At 42.9% G+C, this 27,597-nt stretch overlaps 1 protein-coding gene across 1 annotated transcript in view; it reads right to left on the reverse strand.

Moving 5' to 3' along the window:
* Positions 1-1,220: 1,220 nt before the first annotated feature.
* Positions 1,221-27,597, reverse strand: part of LOC144822413 (lysosomal alpha-glucosidase-like) — a 993,087-nt gene continuing 966,710 nt past the window's right edge. The window contains exon 23 of the mRNA XM_078679897.1: positions 1,221-1,368. Coding sequence (XP_078536023.1) covers positions 1,309-1,368 — 60 coding nt within the window. The 3' untranslated portion in view covers positions 1,221-1,308. The remainder of the gene's footprint in view (positions 1,369-27,597) is intronic.

The following is a 27,597-nucleotide window of genomic DNA, read 5'->3' on the forward strand; positions in this document are numbered from 1 at the left end:
GTGATGGTGCCTCGACGCTGAAGAAATTGCCATTGGCATCGAATGACTGTGCCATGGAGTTATCATCATCAAATGTGTTGTCATTATTCGGTGATGCACCAGCATCATTGTTTGCTCCTTGCTGGTGTTGCTGTCGTGGAAAAATAGGGGCATCTTGAAATCTAGGGCACGGACATCAAGGGCAGTGGTACCGAAGAAGTAGTAATTGGTACTTGGGCTCTCGGAGTTGATGCTGTTGGAACTGTAGAGGCCTTTGATAGCAGATATGTTAATGCTCAAGGCATCAATATTTCAGTGGAGTGTGGCAGTGCTTGGAGTGATGATGGTGGTGTTATCAGTGCTTTCTCTACCTGATCTCACTCTACAGGGGTCCGTTTTACAGGAGAAGCCTGTTGTAGAGGCAGTCCCTTCTCTTTTCTGGCTCGTCCTTTCTTCCTCAGCCCAGAGTTCTTCAAATTTTTCTCTCACGCATATTCCTTCCATGTCCTTCGGAGCCCTTTTTGTCATTTTATGATAAAAGTGGCAGTCCTGAATATTGTGAGAGGGAGGCAAACAGACCACACATAGGTCATGAGGAGCTCAGAAGCAACATTGTAAATGCGGCGCACCATGGGTGGCGGAGCAGCGGCGCAATATAACTGGCGCATCACTGGGGATGCGCCAGTTATCATAAATCTGCCCCTAAATGAATTCTAATTAGAAACCGCACAACTCCAAATTTAGCAAAGATTGTCTCTCCTTAATTTGGCAAGAAAGTAAAATGACTAGGATGGTGGATTTATATCCATCTTTCTATGCAATGACAAACCATACACACTGCAAAATATGCAAGAGCGGAATCTGTGATTCACTGATTATTATTTGTTCTCTTGTTAATAAATGTGTCAGACTTTGATTGGAATGTGAGCAGATATCCTTCAATAGACCAAGGGGCTTTCTAGAGTACTGCCTGCACTTGTAGTTGCTTTTTGTTGCTCACACATCAATAACAGACATCAGGATATTTCAATATTACACTTTTTTAGAATATCTAAACCTCGATAAATATTTTCCTCTTATTTCTGAAATGTTTATCATGTCATACATACAAATCCTTGCATCAAATATGGTGACAGGTTTGTGATTGCAGCTGGTCATTAAGTTCCATGTACACTGGAGTATGGCACATTTTTACGATTCATATCACAGTTCAACGAATGGCTAATAAATAAAGCCTCACATAGGACAATGATCCCACTTTATTGCATAGATAAGAATGCAATTTCAAGACATACCATCAGGAACAAAATACAAACATGTGTTCCCAGTTTATTGGAACTGAATAGTTAGTGCTGAAGACAATTGCACAGAAATCCGTAGAGTGAGTTCCTGAAAATGAATGAAAAAGGATTTTGTAGTTAAAATCGTATAACCATAACACAATTTCGCAGGTTGTTCAAATAATTGAGCATTACGTACTACATGGTGATTTTTTCTAAAAAAAATAATGAGAATCGAGTAGCTTGAAAACATGTTCCCATCTACTTTTGACAGTGTTGACTATACTCACAGGTACAGAAATGATGTGACAACAGAAGACCAAATTATTCATCAAAGTTGACTAAATTATGCAGCAAGAAAAATCTATTTATGTAACATATTTCTGACAGTTTTAGTTCATTATCTTGTAATTTTATCGCACACTGGTATGAAGGAGTCCCAACAGTAACCTTGGTACAAAGGCCTCTCAAGAAAGACGGATGCACGATAGGTGTATTTCATCTTACTAGGAAGCTAAGAAATACAAATTAATTATACTGTCCCTCATATTTCCTAGAGTAAAATGCTATGAGTGAAACATATAAGGTTGCAAACAATAGAAAAGATGCCTACATATTCACGCCTCTTGTAATAGAAAGTGTGCCTTTTTTATTCTGCACCACAACTACTGCTCTTCTATTTCGATTTGAATCTGTGTCCACACTGTGGCAGGTAGAAACGCCTCTCTACATTGAAAAACAGCGTTATGTAGCAATATTTGAGCATTACATAATTACAATGTGAGTGTCGTTTTGGGAGACATAGTATAAATAAAGATATTCAGATCTTAAAAAGAGAAGTGACATGTTTGGGATATTTCTGTACTGATTGCCCTCTTGAAACAATTGCCTCTTTTGTGACCACTGTCTCTGGAGTAATATGAATTTGTCTGATACTGAAGTAACTGATATTTACAGTCTGTTCGGATAACATTAAATATGTCCGTACTGTTCATATGCTGTTTAAGCTGTACATTAATGCGCTTCCGACAGAAACAAATTGGAACGTTGATAATGCACGAGCAACTGTTTCTCCTCATCAGCAGGAGTTTAACACTGGAATACAAAAACCAACATGTAAAAGCTGACAATGAACCTTTGGAAAGTGCCTGCTCCTGCACTGCACTACAAGTGGAGCAGCTGTTTAATAACCTTTGATCTGAACTTGCATGACAAAGAAGGAATCATTATCTTTGAATTACATTGAAGTATGCTCTAATTTTTTATATGCTGCCTTAAAAACCTCTTTCCCCGGTCCATCAATTTAGGATATTATCACTGTTTGGGCAAAGATTTTACATCGTTAGGCCAGATTTCATACCAGAATACAGCAATCAGGAATTGAAAGGTGACTGTTGACTTTTGTTAAGTGTCTTCAACGGAGATACACCACATGTGATGCATTTATTTTTAGTACATTTTGATCTCAAACTTATGTTTTTTACGGCAGATGATGTAATGTGTGGCCAGTGCAGTAAACAGTTGAATGGAAAACGCAGCAGCTACAACATCGTTTAATTCCATTGTCCTTGTATATACTGTGAGGCTGGCGATGAAGAAACCCAAAAATTAAGAAAAAAATACAAAGAATAAAGAATCGACATATATTTTAGTTTGACAAACTTTACAATTAAAATTCTATATCTTACTATTTGGTAAAAAAAAAGGAGCGTGAATGTTTTTAAAAATGTTGGGGAAGGATTTGGGTAATGGTATGAAATAGAGTTATGTTTATATTTTACAGCTAATAATGTTAGGGTAAGGTTACGTTTAAGGAATAGGGTTGCACATTGTGTGAGAGTTGTTAAAAAGTGTGGAATACAAGTTATATCATTGTTGTCACCAAAGAGTAATAAGAAGCTTCGTCAAGAATTTTTCACTAAGGTGTTTACATAATGGTATTTCATCACTTAAGCATTCTTATTATAGGGACTTTAGAAGGGTGGTACATCATGAAAGCATTCTTAACTACCCTCTTTTTAAGGTCACAGAACTGTGTGGTGACTTGCAGTATCCTTAATATTTGTAGTCGGGTGTTGTATTAATTATAATATAGGGCCATCTCATCACACATCGTTGGAAAACCTTTGTATGTTGTTTCTTCTTATGGAAGCGATACTGTAATTACAGATAGTGTTATTGTAATTGTAAATTGTATTTATATAGAGCTTACTAACCCTGAAAAGGTGCTGAATTACTTTGCAATTAGCATACTAGTCCAGAGCCCAGATTGTTATGGTAAATAAGTAATAGGTAAGTAATGTGTGCTTCCTTTTTTGTAGTAGGGTAAGTTGTGATCAGGTTGTTAAGTTTGTGCTAATGAGATGGCATGCATAAATTTGGTCTAGTGTTTTGAATAGAGATATAATGATTGAAGTTGATTAATAAATGGAAGATACAAGATATCAGGAGTGGTGGACCTGTGTGTCAATTAGTGGGATTAATTGCACAGAAAATAGGAAAGAGTCTGGAAAGCATGTTTTCGAGGACATAGTCAGGGCCGGACTGGCTACCGGGCAGTTAGGAATGCTGTTGAGCTGGGGGATGATTTCGTTAATGGGGAGAGGACTTGGACGCCTCCGGGCAGCAATTCGCGCTTTACAAATCTACATCCAATCCAATCCAATGACATCATCCAGTGAATGTGATTTGCTTCGTTATTTAAATATGCATTATATATATATATATAGCAATTTGCATTGAGGAATGAGTAGATATATATAAATAAATATTTGGATGGAGGATTTAGTAGCATTGTAATTGACTGTTTACTTGACCAATTTATAATGTCTCACTAAATATAGTGGATAGTGACTAAACTGTGTGAATATCTGTATCACCTTGTCAGTTGTTGTGTAAACTGATTCTACAGTTGGTTACTAGCTATGTGAAAGTCTATATTAGGTATTGATTAGTTAACTGAGTATTTGTATGAGAGTGTGAAAGTGTGTGTGGTTCGGTGGGGGGTGTGTGACTGTCCAAAGATGCGTGAGTAGTTGATTCAGTAGATATATGAAGTTAAAACTACATGTTCTAACAGTTTGGGTGAGTGAATCTCTTTATGGGTGTGGTGATGAGGAAATATATTTCTCAATGGTACAGGTCCAACAAACTAGAAAAATAAAAGGCAGTGTATGTGTCAGTTGTTGTATATAAATAAGTATACATAAGACTCAATGATTGTGTGAGTGACTATATGGATAAATGTATACTTGTAATAATGATTTTATAATTCACTAAGTATGACTTACTATATAAATGAATAGAAGAAGTGGTGTTTGTATAAGTGTTTTGCTAAGTAAATATGTAAGTATGATCCATTGTTTGCATAAGTGAGTAGGATGACTTCATATGTGAATAGGATGCGTGCTGTTGTTTAATGTCGATATAGATGTATACGTATTTTTGATAGTGTTCTATTGTTCATTGATAGCATGTATGAGTGAATCCATAGGTAAGTGATTAGATATGTGTATACATCTATGAATCACTGAGTGGATTTTTAGATACTTGTATTGCTGTGACAATCGATTTAAATATGATACTCTGTATTTTACAAAGAGTGATGAAAAATTGTAATAGTGTATGAAAAGGTGTATGTGATTTTCACGTGGATGTTGTCATCAGTGATGTCATCAGTGATGTCATTTGAGATGTCATCAGTGATGTCACTGACCATGTCATGAATGATCTAATATGTGACATCATCAGAAGCGGATTGAGGGTGCGCGAAATATAGTTAGTACAACTAACTATATAGGAGCAATTTCAATGGTTTTGCATGAGTGAAATGTCCAGCTAACTATAACACCCCTAAAACTTATAGTTTTTTGAGTGAATTTAAAAGGTTTTTTAAAAGCTAATTCCTAACTATAACTCCTGAAACCTATGGTTTTTTCAGTGAATTTCAAAGGTTTTTTAAATGCTAATTCCTAACTATATAAGGCCTGAAACCTATGGTTTTTTCAGTGAATTTGCAAGGTTTTTTAAATGCTAATTCCTAACTATATAAGGCCTGAAACCTATGGTTTTTTCAGTGAATTTCAAAGGTTTTTTAAATGCTAATTCCTAACTATATAAGGCCTGAAACCTATGGTTTTTTCAGTGATTTGCAAGGTTTTTTAAATGCTAATTCCTAACTATATAAGGCCTGAAACCTATGGTTTTTTCAGTGAATTTCAAAGGTTTTTAAATGCTAATTCCTAACTATATAAGGCCTGAAACCTATCGTTTTTTCAATGAATTCGCAAGGTTTTTTAAATGCTAATTCCTAACTATATAAGGCCTGAAACCTATGGTTTTTTCAGTGAATTTCAAAGGTTTTTTAAATGCTAATTCCTAACTATATAAGGCCTGAAACCTATGTTTTTTTCAGTGAATTTCAAAGGTTTTTTAAATGCTAATTCTATTAGCGGATAACGTTTAAATTTATTAATATCCTAGTGGGACCACCTGAGCAGCCGTAGGGGGTCAGGGTGTTTCTACCCTGCCCCCTTTTTGTGTTCTACATGTTTATTTTTCTGCTTTCTTGTGCCTCAGTCTACTAAGAACCAAGAGGGATGCCAACACTTCCTGGTTAGAAGTGTTGACAGCCAATGAGCATGCAGCTTTCTCAGGAAGGCATGCTGATTGGCTGTCACTGTCTGTCAACACTAGCACAAGATGGATGCCAACACCTCCTGGTTAGAAGTGTTGACAGCCAATGACCATGCAGCTTTCTCGGGAAGGCATGCTGATTGGCTGCTACTGTCTGTCAACACTCAAAACCAGGAAGTGTTGGCAGCCATCTTGTGCCTTGTTAGAACCAATATATTTACAACAAGGGGTGGTGAGGGACAGAGTCTCTGAATTAAGCAGAATACTCTCACCCAGTCAAGAGATCAGGGCTAGATCCAACACCGTTTTTTAGCTCATTGCACCATCCCAGTTTCAGAACCTGGCTGTATGCAAATTAGTCTGTCCCTGGCCCAGTGCATCATGGGAACAGGGCAGACCAGACTACAAAAGCCAATTCTTACACTGGGAAGAACCAAGGCACAAGAAAGCGGTGAAACAAATGTGTGAAACTCGCAAAGGGGCCAGAGTAGAAGCACCCTGACCCCCTAGGTCTGCTCAGGTCCCACAAAGACCCCCAAGGCAAAAAAAAAGTTGCGGGGTACGCATACGTACGCGTACGTACGCGCACAGTACGCGTCCCCGTGACTTTAAAAAAAAATATATATTTTTTTTTGCCTTGGGTGTCCTTGTGGGACCCCCTGAGCAGGCCTAGGGGGTCAGGGTGCTTCTACCCTGCCCCCTTTTTGAGTTCTACACATTTGTTTTTCTGCTTTCCTGTACCTCACTCTACCGAGGCACAAGATGGCTGCCCACAATTTCTGTTTTAGAGTGTTGACAGACAGTGGCAGCCAATCAGCATGCAGCTCGTGCACGTAGGGGTATGCGCACGTACGCGTACCATCCGCGTACGTACACGGACGGTACGCATACGGGTAAGCTTAGGAGTAAGCTTAGGGTGAGCTGCTATAGATATATATGGGTTTTTGAAGTTAATTTTCTTAAAAACCACTGGAGCAATTTTCACCAAACATAGCAAAGGCACATCTGCGTACCAGTCCCTACAATTTTGCCAAGTTTGGCGTAATTCCGTTCAGCGGTTCGGGCTGTAGACTTGTCAGACCGTCCTATGGAAATTAACATGGGGAAAACATGTTTTGGGACCCCCCTTTTTTCTCAGCCCTCACTTCACGAATCCCCCCGAAACTTTCAGGGAAGGAGCGAAGCGCAGCGAGACCATTTTAAGGAAAATTACAGGCAGATCCCTCAACCGGCGCCAAAGTTATTCGCAATAAAATGTTGCGGATTTCCTATGGAAAACAATCCTAACTATATATACCTACTGACTATCGCCAGTAGGTAATATATATATATATATATATATATATATATATATATATATATATATATATATATATACATGTTCGTATGTACAGACACATTACACATGGCAATTAGCAATTTCTCTAAGCAAGGAAATGTATATATTACCTAGTGGTGTTCACCAGTAGGTAGCTATAGTTAGAACCTAGCTTCTATAGGAAAAGCATTTTTTGACTTGCTTATATCTTTGGCGCCATTTGATGAATCCTTACGAAACTTTCCTAATAAAATGTGCCAGTCATTCTAGTTGTGCATGGAAAGTTGCAGGGTGATCTGTCAATCAGAGACCGAAAAAGGGGGGGCTAAAAAAAAGTGTGTTTCCCATGTTAATTCCCCTAGGAATTTTAGACACAGCTATAGCCTGAACCTCTGAATGGAATTACACCAAATTTGGCAGAAAGGTTCAGAAAGCAAGATTTTAGTGATTTGGTGTAAATCTGTTCAGTAGTGTTTGAGATACTAAAGAAAACCACATTTATATATCTAGGGACACGACCACTCCAAGAATCCTCTTGATGCTGTGCAGAGATCTGATTGGCTGCCAACACTTCAAATAGAAAATATTGCCTACTGTAGGTCGCTAGTAGGTAGTTATAGTTAGGAGCTATTTTTCATAACAAAAGCATTTATTGACTTGCTTATGGATCTGGGGTTGTTTGACGAACCTTCAAATAATGTTCCCAAAAAAATGCCCTCCTCTGTCTAATTTTGCATGTAAAGTGTTGGAGAGATCTGTCAAGTGGGTGGTAAGAAAAATGGGAGGGGGTCGGAAAAAAAGTGTTTCCAATGCAATTTCCCATATGGATTTTCAACAAGACTCCAGCCTGAACCAAATTTGGCAGAGAGGTAGCCAGTGGTCCAGAAAGAGCCCTTTTAGTGATTTCATGTAAATCTGTTCAGTAGTTTGAGATAATAAAAGAAAACCAAATTTGTATATCTAGAGGTGCAGACCCTCCACAAATTCAACAGATCTCATGCTTAGATCTGATTGGCAGCCATTTTGGGACTCAGACTAATCCGAGTCCCAACAAAAAAAGTTAAAAATAAAGAAAAAGGAGCAGGGTAGTAATACCCTGAACCCCTTGACCCAGTGCTGGGGTGCCCTAAGGACCCCATTTGGGCCCAAAAGTATTTTTCTTTCAATTTTGCTGTAATTGTGCTGTAGATTTGCGAATCCATGGCAAAACTGAAAAAAATATCTCCTGTGTTTGTTACTTTTTGAGCCCCTGGGTGGGCCTGGTCCCAGCGTGACATACGAATATGTCCACAAAGTCTTCTCCCTGCAGTAGATCTCCTCTTCTTTATCTCTGACCGATCTCCTCCAGCCCTTTCCGACAGTTACTTCACTATGCTGCCCTCTAAACAGCTGAGTGCTGGAGTGTAAACACAGCGCACATGTAGGCAAGGAGCACCCCGAGACCGTAGGGTGGTGTGTCTGCTGCTCCACCACACTGCCTTTAACTCTCTCTGGTGCTGACTGTGATGCCCCCACACTGAGTGCCTCTCTGTTTTCCCTCACTCCTGTCTAGTGAGCGGAAGGGGAAGTGCAAGTGCTACAAATCTCTATTTATCTGACTCAGTCATCGAAGTAACTGTGATGTGCTAATTACCCCAAAATATAAATTTGCTGGAAAGTCATATTTTTTCAATTGCACAGAGTTACGGGTAAGTATGATCAGAGTAATCCTGGGTGGTATATAGCGCAACGTTTGGTGCTGGGGTGGAATAACCCTCCTTATGGCTTGATAATGGCCCACTATTCTATTCCTCTCCTAACTTTGAGTATCTCCCCAGCTATTCCTGTCCACCATGTAGCTGTCAATTTCTCTATCTTGCCCTGTGTGTTCCCCATCGAGGGCCAGGTTGTGGACCTCCGCCTAATCCCACATTGGCAGCTGATCAGCCATCTTGTTTACTGATGCCCTTGTCTGATGCCATGTGCTTCCCAGCGTGTCCTGGCTTGGCTTTCTCCTCCCACATATTGATGGTGGCATGGTCAAGGGCAAAGATTAGCTTCCATTACTGCAGCAGGTATAGTGGCACCGTGGCTCAGAGGTCTTAGAGGCCCACTGAATCCTGATTATTGCTGTGGTTGATAATTCAAAAAGCAGCTAGACGGGTCAGTTTTTTATGGTCACTAGCCCTTTGACAGTGGCTATGCTACTGTGGTTGCTGCTGCTCCTCAAGGTGCCTAATATCCCAGGCCTTTCTGCCCTGCCTTGTCTAAGATCACCTCTCTGCTGTGCCCTGTGGTTAAACACATGCACAGACAGTGCTCTTGCCTGCAGATTACATGGGCTAAATTCCCAGGCACCTCTTTCACCAGCCTTTAAAATACATGTCTGCCAGGCAGAACCGCAGGTCCAGACTGATTCTGTGGGGGAAAAGTGGGTTTAAAAAAGCAACTGCCTTTGGCGCAGAGCACCCCACACAGCTAAACCAATATCAGGACTCGTTTCTCACTCAAACTGAGCTGAACATGCTAGTGGTGGGAACCTGCTCAAATAAACTAACCCTGGGCTAAAAACTTCGCTACGCAGACGGAGCATGTAGTAAGTGCACATAGTACAAATGACCAATATTCTCAGATGCTTTGAAAGAGCAATTGTTCATACTTAACAGCATATAACCAATTCACAAAAATGAACTTTTACAATGAAAACAATAGGTAATGAGAGACCTGATGATTTTGGGGTCCCCCCTAACCTAGGGGGAGCACCAAGCAGATGCCTTGAACACAAAGAGCATAAACAAAAAGCACATTTTGTTGAACTTCAGAAGTGATTCCATCATTTTAGGACCGCCCCAAGCACAGTTATTGGCAAAAAACAATCCCAACCAAAGGCCCTGCAAAGCATTATGGGGCAAGATTAGCAGTGGCAGTGAATATTGTAGTATCCAATATCAAAATAATTCTACAAAGAGCTGCAGTTCCACTGGTCGTCCCTAGATGTCCCTCACAAGTCAAATGCAAAGCATTGAAATTATTCCACTGGTCGACCCTAGATGTCCCTCACGAGTCAAATGCAAAACCATTGAAACCCTTTCATCAAGCATTTGCATTTGACTCGTGAGGGACATCTAGGGACGACCAGTGGAACTGCAGCTCTTTGTAGAATTCTTTTGATATTGTGTACTATATAATATTCACTGCCCACTGCTAATTTCATCCCATAATGCTTTGCAGGGCCTTTGGTTGGGAAGGTTTTTTTTTGCCAATAACTTTGCTTGGGTTTGTCCTAACAGGATGGGACCACAACTAAATCGTTCAATAAGATGTGCTTTTTTGTTTTCAAGGCATCTGTTTGGTACTCTCCCTAGGTTAGGGAGGATCCCAAAATCATCACATCTCCCACTGCTTGCTAATTTTTCAGTTTCACTATTGTGAAAGTATTATATGTGCTTTAGCACATAAAGATAGAAAAGCTTATTTTATCATATCTGGTCATGTACAGTGAGCTTTTTGCAATTATTTTGTGATATTAGCACAGTACAGACAAGCACACAGTGTCTTCAGCTATGAAGCTATGCAAACTACGCCCAGGCTTAAAATAAACTAATGCCTTATGTATGTACATAATAATGAAAAAGCCATTTAAATTTTAGAACACGCTGTTGAGGTGGGTTTTTTTTCAGTAAAGACAGCCTTGAAAAAAATCATGGAGCGAATTGTACGTATTTTCATATAAAAACATGAAAACAATATTGGTCTATTCCTCAGACGTAATCCATTATCGTCTGTAATTGTTCGTTTAAAGAAAAGACTATTGGCTTTAGAGAGCGAGAAATCTGAGCTGTCAAACTTCCAGTGGCACCTTGACAACTCGTGCCGGACAGGACTCTAGTGTACCTACAATGCCCTCCCCTCCACACCCAGTCCACGCAAAATCAGTGCACCCGCTGACAGCTGCTTTATGTTCCCCTTGACAGGTCGATAACAGTACATGCTGCTGTCCAAATGCATTCAGGGAACATGGATATTTGTGATAAAGAAGGGGCACTTGTCTGTCAGTGGCGCATTGCACCAGAATGGCATAGCTGGAGGGCACAGTGGCCAGTTATTTCCACAATATATGATGGCATTTTTAGGAATATATGCTCTCTTAAATGCATCTTGGCATCAAATATTCAAGTTATGCTCTTAACGGTATGGAAATCCTATTATTCATGGAGATCAAATCCTAGAGCTGAATGCCGATCGGCATGCTAATGCTCATGGAAGACAGGGCATTTAAAGGGAAATCCTTACCGCTGGCTTTGTGGAGAGGTGGCTACCTATAACGGTCGGTATATTAGGGTGAAATGTCTCATTTTTTAGGAATCATGCTGTCTTTTTAGGATGAGACAGCAGCAGCAGCTAGTAGAGGTGCTGTTGAACTTCCGTTACCGCTTCCTCTGATGGTGTCCCCGGGGCCTAAATCCAACCCCCTTCCCAAGGTAGAAAGGCCTAGAGGGATGGGGTTCCCAAGGGCAATATTGACTATGGAAGGGGGGTTGCATGGCCCCCTCTCGTTTCAGAATTTGGTTCAATGATGTAATTTGAGATTTCATCAGTGATTTCACTGACCATGTCATGAATGATGCAATATGTGAGGTCATAAACAGTGCATTGTGGGTGCGTAAGTTAAAGTTAGCTCAGTCAACTATAACTGCTAAATTTCAATGTTTTTGTGCATGTATAGTCTGAGCCTAACTGTAAAGTCCATGTAAGCACTTCTGAAGAAACAGGCTGCAACACAGCTTGGGATCAGAATGCAAAGTAGTCTATTGTCTAAGCGCAACTACTTGGTAATGCATTTGGGCCATATTACCGGCCTTTCTCACAACAACGAGCACCTTTTTCTGCACAACATTTACATCGTAACAGGGTTTCCATGATGACATGTAAAATGAAAATTAAAGAAACACTATACATGTAAAGTGCACAATAAAGACTTTTTAAATGAATCCCATAACATGTTTATATTCAATGCAATAAAAACTCCTGTTGAATTCATTTTTGAAAGTCACAATAATTTTCGATAACAATGTAACTTAATCAATATTGAAAATAACATTCTGTAAGTCAGTAAATGAATTCAAATCATTTTCATGCAAGTGCGTTTCCTCCATATTGAATGATCCACGTGTAGAACAGTATTATGTTAACTTTAAATAAAGATCAAATGGCCCAAGTAGGCTAATGACTGTGGGGTCCTGTGGGGTGTTGGAATCACTGTACAATACACCGAGGGCCAGATGTGTGACCAGCAAAATAGCACTTCATAAATTGAAACTCATTTGCGACTCGCAATGTACAAGGTGCTATTTGGTTCGTACAACAGTGTGTTTAACACTGTTTGGGATTCCCAATGGGGTCGCAAATTGCGAGGCTCATGAATATTAATGAGTCTCTCGCAATTTGTGAGCACATTGGGAATGGCAGTCCCTCACAGGTATGGTGGCCTGCTGGGCTCAGCTGATCACCATGTCTGGGACTATTTTTAAATAAAGCAATATTTTTTAATGCTGGCCATTTTCCTTAAAGGAAAACGGGATGCATTAAAAAAAAGAAATGTTTTTGTTTCATTTTTTAAGGGCAGGTAGTGGTCCCTGGGATCACTGCCTGCCCTTAAAACATATTTTCAGAGCCTGTCACAAAGGGGAAGGGGTCCCATGCGGACCCTTCCCACTTGCGACTCCATTACCACCCTCTTGAAGAGGGTGGTGATATGCCAGTGTTTTGTTATATATATATAAAAACTTTCTTCCATTGAGTTCCATTGAGTTCCATCGATACCGGACACCAAAAACGGATATATATGTGTGTGTGTGTGTGTGTTAGACAGTTTGGTGCTCTTAGTGTGGGTGCGGGAAAACGGCGTGACCAAGCCATTCAAAATTAAGATATCAATGTGTTGCAAACCAGCAAATTGAATAGATGGGGGTGGCCACTGCCACACAGCATGAAGGAAACTGAGTGCTCCATCTCCCCCTGCTGAATGGTTGAGGCTCTGGTGCGCTGTGACTGAAAGTTAGTGGCTAACCAGACAATTAACAGGAGGTATGAAATGGAGGGGAGAGGGTGCTATAACATTGAAGAAGGCAACTAGAGTGGCTTTGTGGTCCCGGAATAGTTCATGACAATGTATTACTCTAGGAACTCATTATTGTAAATCACATGTTTAGCACTATGACATCAGAACTGGAAGTAATATTTTAGATATAATATTGTTTTTTTCATGCTTAAGATGGAAACTAAGGGAGCAAAACGGAATGGAGCCACTGCTCTATTATTTGCAAACAATATTAGACCAACAAAAGCAGCAAAGAAAAAGGACATAAACAAAAAACATAGATATAAGATTAAAACTATGGAATTGAGAGAGAATGGCAAGGAAGGAAGTTAACACATGGTGGGAAGATTTCAGTCTTAAGAGGTACAATTCTGAGAGGATTATGCATCTCTCTAATGCTAATCAATGCCGATAATAGTATGAAATTATTACAGGAACAGGGAGAGTATATCCTCAAATCATCATTAGGACTAGTGGAGATTCTAACTCAACATGCAAATGAGAGAGACAGAGCAAGATCTCACAGTAAAACAAAGAAAATTGAAAGCTGATGTCAATGAACTATAGACAAATATGAAAAGGAAGTCAAAGCAAGAAAACATACCAAATTTCAAAGAGCGAAGGTAGATTATGAGCATGGCAAAAGCTTTACATTTGTAAAAAGATCAAATAACTTGAGGAAGAAGGAAGAAAGAAATGCTACATTTAACTATACTGGAACAATTGGGCAAAGATCTATATCAGATACAGATTTGAACAAAGGAGAGGGAACATCAAACAAAAAAAAGACCCAAGATATACCAAGCTCTCTTTTTTAGACAAGATGTGTCTCACCCACCAGCAACAGCAATGAGACAACAAAGGATGAGGACCCCTGTGACTCAGGAAATGACAATGGAAAATCTTTCATTTCCTGGAACATGACAGAAACTGATTAGGTGGTCCTAAAGAAGGGACTGAGCTTCTGACCTAGAGAACAATATCACCTTACTCAGACAGAATTTGCCTATACAAATTTATTCACAAAGTGAAATCAGCAACATTTTTCACAGAGAGACAAGGAAATAGTGAAGCCTCCCCAACCATAACTCCAGCAAGAAAAAACAACTTACCAGCTGAGGACCTTACTCTCTTAAGAAATCTTATACATTTTGATCAGAACTCGACGAAAATGAAAAAAAATAAAAAATAAACTTGTGAGGCTTCACAAATCACCAGCATGGATTCCTATTTTACCACCAGAAAATAATTGATTTATTTCACAATTAGCAATCTGAGTACTGGATAAAATGAAAGGATCTCATGCTAAAGGAAAGATAACTAAAGAAGAAAGAAAATCACTGGTAACCTTACAACAAGACATAACTATGGAAATACAAATTGCAGACAAAGGTGGAATTATCATAATCATGAACAAAGAGGATTATATTCAGGAGGCAGGATGCCAATTGTCAGATATCAGATGCTAAAAAAGCAACAGAAAATCCAACACCTAACCTAATGAAAGAACTGACAGAGAAATTAGAGACATGAAGTGATCTTGATCTAATTGAAGATGACGAATGAAAGTATCTGACTGTAGAACACCCTACAATGCCAACGATCTACTTTCTACTGCAAATCCATTAACATTTTTAAAAACACACCAGGCAGGCATATAGTTTTCTCCAAAGGATCATTATATGAACCCAACTCAAACTATATTGATCACTTCTTGGCACCGCTAGTCGTACCAATTACCTCAGAGATACAGGGTATCTATTGAAGCATCTTCAAAATACACCATGCAAGTTGCCTACATGGTCATATCAGTCAATGTGCTTTCACTATATAGCAGCACTAGCAGCCCGTCCCGACGTTGACCGGGTAAGAAATAGAATGTGTGTAATGTGTGTATTTGGCAAGGGCAATTTATTTTAAAATTTCGCGGTAGACAACATTTTTTGTTTCATTAGAATAGGGGCGGAGAAGGGCCAGCTGCAGCCCTGGTTGATGTTAGCAGGCGCGAATAATTGGTGTAGTGATCCGCCGCCTGAGCCCGGCTACAGCCCTGGTTGATGTTAGCAGGCGCGTGAAATGTCGTTGAATGAGAGAGTTATCAGCCGCGGGTAAATCCGTTTAAAGAGAGAGTTCAGTGACAGCGAGTAGGAGAGGCTGCAGTAATTGTCCACGCAGACACGCTCATTTGCGTGTTCCCCCGCTTGAGGCCCAGATGCAGGCCTGTTTGATGTTAGCAGGCGCATGTTCCCCCGCTTGAGGCCCAGCTGCAGCCCTGGTTGATGTTATCAGGCGCATGTAATTAGTGTACTGATCCGTACTGATCCGTCTAATTTCATTGAATGAGAGAGTTCAGTAACAGCGCGCAGGAGAGGCTGCAGTAATGTTACTTCCAGGCCTCCAGCTGAACGCGTTTGTTACGCCCCCAGCACACGGCCACAGCAGACGATCTTCTGATTAATGTATGACCCACATGGCATGGAGGGCGGAACGTAGCACACGCCCCCAGCGTTTCTCACGCCCCTGCGTGCCCCTTGATGCGGCGCAATTGCGTTCACATGGCATGAAGGCCGGACACACGCCCCTAGCGTTTCTCACGCCCCAGCGTGCCCCTTGATGCTGCGCAGCAACATAATTGGCACTTGTATGTACGACTCACATGGCATGAAGGGCGGACACACGCCCCCAGCGTTTGTCACGCCCCCAGCACACGCCCACAGCCCATGATGTGATGGCCGTACCACACGCCCCCAGCGTTAGTCACGCCCCCAGCCCACGCCCACATCACAACGCAGACACGCCCACAAGGGACTACTTTGCTGGTACGGTACTTTTACCTTTTAAATGTATATGGTGTCCTACGGTACAATTGTATGTCTTGCACTGTATGATTGTGATGAACACCATTGTTTCTTGAAAAGTTAATAAAAACAATTTTTTTAAAAATGTATATGGTGGCCGTCTGCATAGCCTATGTTCTTCTGCTGCAACTGCCCTTTCCAACGCTGTATTGGGTGTTGTGATTGGTGCTGTGGTTACTGAGATTACCCGCCTCAAAGGTTTGGGCTCTCTCTTTATAATATTAGTATGGATATGGATTGAAGATCATATAGGATTACAATCCTGTGAATACTTCCTGGGAAAAATAAACATCCACCTACATCATCACAACAGCATGCTCATAGGCATGATTAAAATGTACTTTAACAACATCTTCTTATTTGCTAAACAGATTTATACGCAAACATGCTGCCCAGAATTTGGTATTTTCATTCTCAACAAGTTGCACCAACCTCATGATGTGTTATTGAGAACAACAAATTGCATGGGCCAGTGACAATTAACCATATTATCATGTGTTTTTTATCATATGGAATGGAACAGTGTAAGACTTTGAAACATATTTCCAAATCCTGAATAACAATCTAGCAAATGTAAAGTTTACATACAACATAAGGTTGACTAGGGTGACTTTCCTGGATACAAAGATCAACCTGCAAGATAATAAGATATAGACAGTGTTAGGTTTGAAATTCCCATCCCTGCGACGCACTAGTTTCATGCTATATATTAGGGTAGCAGTATGTGGCTAAATGGATGCCATATGTATTCACATTATGCAACCCACTGAGTTACACCCGTACTGTGCAGGCTTCAATTAGCAAGTGTGACTCCATTTTGCATTTCCTAAAACCTAATAGGCTGCTTAGACTGTGCCTGAACTAGGCCCTATTACTTGTATTGCTTGCCTCAGCAGAACACTGTATTTCATTATTATTTTCTCTTCTGTTCAAGGCTGTTTCTCAACTTACTTATGAAAAGGCCATTGTGCCCTCGCATACCTATCCGAATGTGTCGTTTCTGCTCCCACGTTCGGAGAAGCTGAGACCCAGCACCCTGAATCCCTGATAACATGTACCCATCTGGCAGGTGTTAGCTTATCCTACTGTGCCTCTTTGTTTATGTTCAGCCCAGGCCGGTAGTTGTCCATTGTAGACGTGGTTGGAGGCTTCTCAGGAGGAATGATTACTCACTGTAGACTGTTGGGGGGCCAGTCCCTCGGCAGACATCTTAGGGTGCAGGTAATGATGGACTCCTCTGCACAGTATTGCTAATAAAGATGTAAGTTTGTATATTCTCTACTGTCCGACCGACTCTTCATTCTTGGGAAGGCATAGCAGGTGGTTGTAAGTAAGCCGGGTGGCCCCTGAGGGCCATTTCCTTCAGTTGGCACCTGAACAGGGACCCCGCAAGGTGATTTGCAGGGTCGGGGTGCGTCTGGACGGTCGGGTTGATCGGGGTACCGGACAGGACATGGGTAATCTCCTGTCCCCATGTCCTGGACAGATCACCGATTGGTGACCATGACATTCCCCACCGAAGAAACACCCAATATTCATAATACACAGCGTGCACTCAAAAGACCTTGGAAAAAGCTTTGCCTCGAAGATCTCCATTCCCTCCTCATAGCCGACCCTCACATAGATAATGTAGATCTGAACTTGGGATATGAAGACTTCTGTAGCTGGATCAACCAGCTGGTTCAACCAGGCTCTAGACACCCTCATACCGGCCAGATGGACTAGGACACGCTCACGGGAGTCCAGCCCATGGTACAACGAAGACCTTTTCTCCCTTAAAAAAGTATGTAAAACTGCCGAGCGTAAATGGAGGAAAGATTATGACCCGGTACTTAAAGGTATATACGTCCAAGCACAAAAAAATTACCATCGCAATATTTGCAGAACGCAGGCCGCATTTTATGCGAAGGAGATTAGCAGTAGTCAGAACACCTCCAAAACAATTTTCAAAATATTCAAAGAACTTAGTACCAAAAAACTGATTGAAAAGTCTAAACCCTCGCCCTCGCAATGCAAGAATTTAGCCTCCTTCTTCTAGGATAAAATCCAGAAGATTTATAACTTTTTTCCGACAGTACCGTACATCAAAGGACTGGACGTCATGACAACCCCCAAGCTCACAGACATACCTGCGCTTATTCCAGAGGACTTTTACAAACTTTGCCATAAAATCAATTCCGGTTCACCTGCAGATCCCCTAAAACCCGCACAATTTAGAGCAGCAGACTGGACGGTACTAGGCCCTCTTTGTGATATCATTAACTTATCCTTCTCCTCTGCCAAGATCCCCTCCAGGTGGAAACAGGCATGGGTCTCCCCAGTTCTAAAAAACCTACACTAGACCCCACTCTGCCTGAAAACTTTAGAACTATATCACTGCTTCCATGGCCAGCCAAAGTGGCAGAGTCCCATGTTAATACCATCTTGACTAACTTTCTGGTGACCAATTCCATTCTTGATAAATCTCAACATGGCTTCCGTGCTGGCCATAGCACCGAAACAGCTCTCCTGAGTGTGACAGAGCATCTCCGAGCCATATTAGACTCCGGCGAGTCGGCAGCACTGATTTTGTTAGATCTCAGTGCTGCCTTCGATACGGTATCACACGAAGTGCTGCTGGACAGGCTAGAGGAGGTAGGAATATCGGGACAAGCCCTCAACTAGATTAAAGCATTCCTCTGTGAGAGATCCTTTAGGGTGTCCATCCCCCAATTCCTCTCTAAAGAGTGTCCCATCAGACAGGGTGTCCCCCAGGGATCAGCACTCAGCCCTATCCTATTTAATCTATATGTGCGACCACTGGCTGAGGTAGCAAGGAAAGGGGGGCTGTCGCTGGTATCCTATGCTGACGACACTCAGCTAGTGGTGACACTAAGGGACACGGGCGGTCTGAACGCACATACCTTTAAACAGAGTCTTACCGGTATTACCAGCTGGTTGACATCTAACTTCCTCCAGCTTAACGCTGGGAAGACCGAGGTACTGGTTGTGGGGAAAGAGGCAGCAGCCTGGGGCGACACCTGGTGGCCGGAGTCACTCGGCACACTGCCTGACCCAAAATCTCTTGTGAAAAATCTTGGAGTATGGGTAGATTCCGCCCTTAACTTCACTCATCACACAAAAAAGGTTGCTGCCACTTGCTTCGGGATCCTACGGAACCTTAAGCCAATCCTCAAGTTCTTCGACCCACTGACGCGGCAACTCGTAGTGCAGGCAACTATTCTCTCTCGGCTGGACTACGCAAGCTCGCTCCTGCTAGGGGTAAACACAGCCGAGAAAGCAAGACTGCAACGTGTTCAAAATGCAGCAGTCAGAGCTTTGACAGGCCTTCCTCGGCATCAATCAGTGGCAAGTGCGTTATCTAAACTCCACTGGCTTCCAGTGGAGAAGAGGATACACTTCAAGACTTTATGCCTCGCATTTAAAATACTGAAAACCGCTGCTCCTCCCATGCTGAGTCCGCTACTAACACCGTATACTCCTCGGCGTACACTACGCTCGGAAGGTCAAAACGTTGCAGTTATCCCTCGCGTCAAGCTATCACGGATGGGTAGCCGCTCCTTTCGATACTTGGCAACCAAGCTCTGGAATGCCCTACCCCCCCAGATCCGTGGCCTAAATGACCTTCTGCCTTTTAGGAAAGCGTTAAAAACCCACCTCTTCTGCCAATAAATGTTTATGTCATATAGTGGCAATCTACATCTGCAGTCACCCTCTCTCTATATTAGCGTAAGCGCCGGGATGCCCCTTTGCGGGGGTCGCCGAGCGCTATACAAATATAAATAACATAACATAACATAAGATCAAGCTTGGTTCTCGCAGCTGCCTCGCCCGTCTGATCGGGCGCCACCTCGTCTAATGGTCACCGGCTGGGGTCCTGAGACGGCGAAACCTTGGAGTTGACCGTTTGGTCCAAAGAGTCGACAGTGGAGAATAATTTGACTCTACCTGAGTGTGCCAGGTGATCGATTTGATTCTTGGAAAATGGCGCTATTCTGGAATGGCATGAGCCTGAGCCTGCAGTCTGTGTCCTGATACAATCTATTGACTGCCTCAATGCAGTTTTGAGACTGCCTTGCTTGAACGGCACAAGCTGACGGGCTGTGTCTTGGTACAGTTTTTTGGGCTGTTTTAGTTTGAACTTGGTTGGTTTGCGGACCCTTTTAAAAGATACAGAGTGTTTGCGAACAATCTGCCAGACCAACTGGTAATTTAGTTTGTTTTTCCCCGCAAAAGGTCTGGGGCTAGAGCCTGTCTTCTTGAACCTGGTACAGCCTCCGGACTGCAGTGGGTGATTTGCAGACCGTCTTGTTTTGGTTCTTGAACAATTGTTCTCATGTTTATTTTCCTTCTATTATTTTCGTTGATGTATTTGTTCATTGGGGACTGTGTATGGATTTCATTTTAAGATGCCTTGCTTAAGTAAGTTCGGATGTTTTGGATGTCGATATTGTTCTACTGATGCTCGATTGGAAGAGAGCCAGCCTGCGCCTCCGGAGGGTTCACCAAATGTTCACGTATACATCAATAAATATACGAGGAACAATGCTGAGTTACAATGGCCACTTACTGGCTCATTTGATGAACAGAAATTGAATTTCTAGCAGGATAAATTATTTGCTAAAAACAGCAGGCAGTCGATGTTTGATTCTCTAAGAATATGGCAGAAAGAAGCAAAGCAGTGACGTTTGAGAGCATAGAAAGAGTCCCAGAAGAGACAGACGCAAACTATAACATGGAAGGCAGTGGCTATGAGAGGGAAAAGATAGAGAAAGGCATAGAATGTGCAGATAGAAAGTTCCGATTACAGACTGATTAATGTTATGTTACTAGAGAGGAAGGTGACGATTTTGTTGAAATACTATTGAATTTCACCCCCACCTCCTTATGCCCCTGAACAGATATACCCAACAGTTCCGACATCGCAGTCTCTGGTCCCTAGTGCCGCCCTCTCTAGCGTTTCAGTTTCTGGCACTACTGCTTCAGCCCTGGTCCCACTTGCTTCTCCTCTACCTGCACCAGTCACTGGGGTGGGAGCCTTTAACTCTCCTGTCCTGTCTATTAGTTCCGTTTTGACTGCTACGCTCCCTTTCACACCTACAACCCTGTCTCCCTACATGATGGTACCTATCTCTGCATCCGCTCTTTCTCCCTTGGGTGTGACACCCCAAATACTGTCAAATGTTGAAACGCCTGTGCGTGAGATGCATGAAGCGAATTGTGCAGCAGCGCGATACTGCATGGAGAAAATGTTGGTGTGTTCCGCTGTGGATGATGAGGAAAAGCAAATTGTGGCGAATCGAGCAGTTCAGTGGGCCCGGAATACAATCTATATTGTGGGGGATGTGTGGAGTGTGATGAAAGATATGAGCCCTTCATAGAGCAGCATGTTCTTAAGCACATGTCGGCCGTGTTATAGGATTGTGGGAACAGTGTTTTCAGGGTGTTGCACCGCAGATCATCTATGACATACGAGACATGGTATATGCTACTGGTATGGCTCCCAATGAGGTTTTTATCAATGTGACGACACTGGAGGGTTACTGAGGCAGACAAAAGGGTCCGACAATAGGGACACAGCACCCCATGAGTGATGTCCATCCCATTTACCATCCTGAAATACCAGAACTGGGTGACTCCGCGGACAATGTAATTAGGCCAAGGGTTGATGCTCGGTTCCAGGAACTGTGGATATATACTCCTTGGAAGAGGAGTGAGGTCGTATACCTAAAGAGTCAGCTGCCAGACCCCATAAAAAACCCCACTGCATATTAAAAGGAATTGACAAAGGCGGCCTCCTCCACAGTGATGACGTTAGCTGATATTGAATTGTTCTTTGGTCTGCTGGTATCGGTGGACATAAGGAGGCAGGTACACACGCAGGACCATGCTCTGGAGTTGGGTGGCACATGGGATGAGATCAAGGCATGGGATAAGGAGCGTAAGCCCGGCGATAAGCCAAAAGTGGAGCTCCTAGCTTTACCGGGCGTAATTTCACTTACATGCACTCCCTTATCCCGCCAAAGAGAGTGGACTGGGATAAGTTGACTGCATGTCATCAGAAGAAGGATGAAAGTGTGTCTGATCTCTTTACTAGATTTGACGGGGTGTTTTTAGATTTTAGTGGTCAGGACCTGTCACCGGAGGGTGGTGTTCATTTGTTTGTTAACAGATTTGTCACTAATTTGCTTCCCGAGATTGCAACTAGGTTGCAGGCTTCAGAAAGTACTTGAACGACCTCATCCCCATCCATGATTTTGAGTATGGCACAGTACTACAAGCTTAGAGAGAATGAGGACAAACAGAGGGTGTAGAAAAAGTCAAAGGATCTGAAGATGAGGGTGCTGATGCAGCAGGTTGCGAGTGGGAGAGGCAGATGTTTGGCCCAGCGGTTACCCAGGTCTAATAGGGGTGGTGCTTCGAGTGCGTCCCTTGGGCTTAACCAATGTGCATATTATAAGCAGGAGGGACATTGGCGGAATGAGTGTCTGGAGTAGTTGCAGAAAGGTGAGGCCTGAGAGGTCGGGGTTTAGAGGATGTGGTAGAGGAGGAGGAGGCCAAGGGGAGATGCAGTCAGAGAGTACATCATACAATTGACAGAGTGGGAACTATTTTAATGATCCCCGAGGCCGACAGTACTATCACGATGACTATGACATGGATGAGGTGACGGGATTGTCCCATTACTAGGACAGCCATGGACAGTGTGAGGGACCAGTTTGGGTGCCTGTAGATTAGTGCAGACCCTTTGTTACGGCAGATTTGCAGGATACTACTAAGACTTCCAGTTGATACAGTGGCTATGGATAGCTCTGTTTCCGGTTCACTGGTCCCGGGAGCAGATCTGTCTGGCCCAAAACATATGTTGTTAGGCTTTTCACACATGCCGGTTGTTAGCCCCTTTTCCAAACCTCTTGCTCTGACTATTGGCCCCTTCACGGTTGATTCACCATTTTTATTGACGACTAATTGTAGGGAGAATTTGTTGGGATTGGATTTGCTAAAAAAGTTACATGCAACAACATTTTGTTCTCCTGATGGTGTATACATGACTATTGGACGACAGGTGGCCTGTGCAAAGCAAAGCTTTGCAAAAGATACACCCCTCCCCACAGAGTTCAAGAACGTGCCACAGACATTGTGGCCTACAGGGGACACGGATGTGGAGTTGCTACAGATCCCACCGGTCTCCATTCATATAAAGGACAATGTCAAATTGCCACGCATTCCTCGCAGGCAGGAGAAAAGGCTTTATTATAAATAATTCAGGATTTGATCAAGTCTGGTGTGGTTGAAGAGACAGTGGCGAATGTGTGTAATAGCCCTATTTTTCCTATTCTCTAAAAATATACCCTTGGATTCTTCTGATGCTCACACTGACGTTTACACTATTGTGATTGACCATAGAGAAGTAAATAAGATTGTGGTTACCAGTACCCTGGTGTCCCAGACATTATCACGATCCTGACAATGATTCCCCCATCAGCAAAATTATTTTCCGTAATTGACTTAAAGAATGCTTTCTTCAGCATACCAATCCATACGGATAGCAAATATCTGTTTGGATTTGCAATAGCCGGTCGGAGTTTTAGATTCTGCTGTGCTCCACAAGGCTATACAGAACGTCCTAGTATCTATAGCCAAGCCTTGAAAGCTCAATTGGATTCTTTGGAGCTTCCCCCTGATAATGTACTGTTGCAGTACGTTGACAACCTCCTTGTGGATTCGGACAGTGAGGATGGTTGCAAGGAAGCCACAGTTAAATTATTGTTGCATTTGGCACATCATGGACACAAGGTGTCACTTTTGAAATGTCAATATTGTCAACAGGAGGTCACTTACATAGGTCGCCTACTGTCGAAAGAGGGTTGCAGACTAACACCTGAATGCATAGATGCTATTACTAATGTACCTGTTCTTAAGACCCAACACAAGGTACGCACGTTCATTGGGATAACATCGTATTGTCGGCACTGGATCCCTAACTATTCCCTACTAACAAAACCCCTTCTTTACTTAACCACCAAAGATGTGCATGAACCCCTTCCTTGGACACCTGCATGCCAGCAAGCGTTTGAGGAATTAAAGGTTGCGCTTTGCTCTGCTCCTGTGCTTGGTACTCCTGATTACCAGAAGCCTTTTGTGCTCTACATGCATGCGGCGGACGGTTGTGCGCTTTTCTTACACAGGGTTTCGGTGGTAAGCAGAGACCCTGCGCCTATTTCTATGCCATGCTCAACAATGTCGCCAGAGCTCTCCCGAGTTGTCTGAGAGCTGCCGCTATGGTGGCCGTTTCTATCAGACAATCAGCAGGGCTCGTCCTTGATACTGATCTCACATTATTGGTACCTCATGCTGTGGGTATGCTTTTGAATAAGACAAAACAAGAAAGTTGGGAGCGGGACTCCGCCCCCATCCAGGTGCATAGCCTTAATTTATTTGCATAATGAAATGCCACGAACTTCACCATGTTTTCCAGTTGTTTATTTTTGCAAATGTAATCCAATGTTAATCATTTCTTCAAGTTTTTCCATGTCACAAAAGGGACGCTTACACCGTCACTATATTCTTAATGGAGCAGGAATGCCCATCCAGGCCTTCTCCTGCACCATAGTGAAGGTGTAAGCGTCCCTTTTGTGACATGGAAAAACTTGAAGAAAGATGTTTGTGGCAGGTTCCGCTGGGTCGGTCCTAGACAATTGAATGTTCGAGGACACATTGGAAATTGTCATGGAAATTCAGGGTGAGGCGACTCTAGATGAATTGGCAATGTGGGAGGAGAGAACAGGTCATTTGAAGGAGGATGGGTGTTGGACTGACTTGTCTGGGAAACAGTGATGGTTGCTGCCCAATTCATATGTGCTCCCTGTCATTACCATGGCCCATGGTCCAGCGCATATTAGTGCCAAAGGATTATGCAAGCTACGGGACCCAGTATGGCAGAACGATACTATCTCTAAGGTAGCCACACACCTAGTAAAGCATTGTATCATTTATTTGAGGCATAATCCTGGTAAAGGTACTCCTACACCATCGGCTAACTTAACACCGCCATCCTTCCCTTTCAAGGTCCTTCATGGAACGAGTGAATAACTTGAAGTATGTGCTGATATTGATTTGTGCATTCAGTAAATGGATTGAGGCTTACCCCACTAAAGAGAATACAGCTATGGCAATGGCAAAGGCACTTTTAAAAGAGTTCTTCCCGTGCTATGGATTGCCACGCGTGATTTAGAGTGACAAAGGAAGTCACTTCAATTCAAAAGAACAGTGAATTGGTGTGCACAGGTTTGCATATTAAACAGAAGTTTTGTGCAGCGAATCACCCACAGTCAGCAGGCCTGGTTGAGAAGTACTAGCAAAGATTCAAGAAAGCACAGGATTGCAATGACCAGATGCATTACCCTTGGCTTTGTTATCTACCACAGCCACAGTGCATTCTAGAACAGGGTTGTCCCCATATGAGGTGGTCTTTGGATGCCCTGCTAATGTCTGGGGCATCACAAGAACCAAGCGCTTTTCCGAAAAAGTGTACACCCTGCTTGTAGACGATCTGTATGAATTGTCTAAAGATCTTAATTTTTTTCACCAACAGGTACACACCATGCTGCAACCAGTACCAGAGGGACCCAGGCACCAAATACAGCCTGGAGACTTTGCGTTGATCACAAATTTTCAACGGAAAAGCTGTTAGGAGCTCAGGTGGAAGGGGCCTCTCCTCGTCCTTCTTGCCAGCCGCACAGCAGTGATAGTAGATTGCAGACAACACTGGATCCACGGTTCACATGTTAAACGGAAACCACTACTGCTCCCGTATGGCCGTTAGGTCAACGACGGCATCGCTGATCAGGGAGGAGAGAGTGTGCCACGCTTCATTCCCTTCTCTGAAGCCCAATTGAGGAGGGCGCAGACGGATGAAGAAAGTGACGCAGCCCTATTCGAGGCGATCCCATCAGAGATAAGGGCCGCCCGAATAACACTGTTTTTAATACACCTGAATCTGAGTCTCGATGCCCACCTGACCCTGAGTTTCTGCCCCTTTTTGTTGATGAACAGTGCCTGGAGTAGCAAAATATAATCTGCGGCCCCGAAAGAAGAACAGTGCACCAGCCGAACAGTCTAGGATTTAGGGAAGGACTTGAGCTTAGGGCGCAGGTGCATTGCCTAAGGTGCCTGTATTAGACTAGAGTGAGCTACACTGGTGCCCTGCTCTGGACACTGGACAGGATAGTTGAGGGTACTTGCCCAGGATGGAAGGTGCCCTATCCTGAAAGAAGACGATTTGTTTTTCTGCAAGGGCTGCGATGGCGCAGCTCCTCCATGGGAGTGCTCCATAGCACCGTCATTGATGAATGATAGGAGCCTACCAGCGAGGCTCTAAACGGACGCTGGGTGATATGTGTCCCCTCGGTGCTGTTGTTGCAGTAGTGGCTCCAGTTTGTGATGTTCTTCCTTGTGACACTTACAAGTTGCCCTTGAAGTTTTATAAATGTATCCCTTTGGTCGCCCCATCCATGATGAGGAGCAGCCCTTTGCGGCTCCGCGTCCCACTTCAGATGGGCCTGTGTGGTCCTCTTGGTCCACTAAGAGTAAAATAGTGTTTGTTGTACTAATTTTGCTTTCCCTGCAATTCATATTTTGGATGCGGTTCTTCCTAGAAGTGAAATATCCTGTGCCCTTATCCTATGTTAATAGTTGTGAGGGATGGTTCCCCTTACTTATTTTAATCCGCTCATTCCCTCAAGTTGACTCCTTGGAACAAAGAGCACCAGTTCCCGTTCTTTGACAATGAATGGATATTCCCAGCACAGGTCTCCACCTGGTGTTTCCCCTGGAGATGGGCGGTTTGATTGAGTGTTATTAAATTCTTGCCTCAGGGCGGCAGATCGAGGTAGAAAGGCAAACAGAACAGAGATGGATAGAGATAGGGTTTCGCAGTTCAATGAATCAGAATATTACCAATCCTTTCAAGTTCGCAATGTCACCAAAGGTAAGCCCATACCCCTGGCGGTGGTAGACATACTGGCTTCTTTTTGTGTTCAAGGGGCGGAAAACACAGGTGGGGGACAGTAGATGAAGCCCCACTTCCATATTGAGGATGCCCAAAAGTCCGCCCTTGATCCCGCCACCTAATGTTTATTTTGTTTGTGGTGCTCGTGGTTATGTGTGGCTCCCTGAGGGATGGTCTGGGCGGTGCTACCTTTCTTATCTCCTTCCCCCAGTCTATATAGCCTCTCCCAACTACCACAAAACTCATCACTTACAGCGTAGGGCTGTCTTAGCCTCCCGATTTAAGAGAGTAGTCAATACAGACAATATTGTTCAGACAGATATTTCCTTACAGCAATTTACTGACATAAGAAAGGGCATTCTGCCATTTTGGGATCCCATGTTCAATAGCCGTAATATTCGTCGCTTTGCAAGAGTAGTTGAGGGAATTCATAATAC

The sequence above is a fragment of the Lissotriton helveticus genome, chromosome 1_1 (assembly GCF_964261635.1).
Source record: "Lissotriton helveticus chromosome 1_1, aLisHel1.1, whole genome shotgun sequence".
Classification (NCBI taxonomy): Eukaryota; Metazoa; Chordata; class Amphibia; order Caudata; family Salamandridae; genus Lissotriton; species Lissotriton helveticus.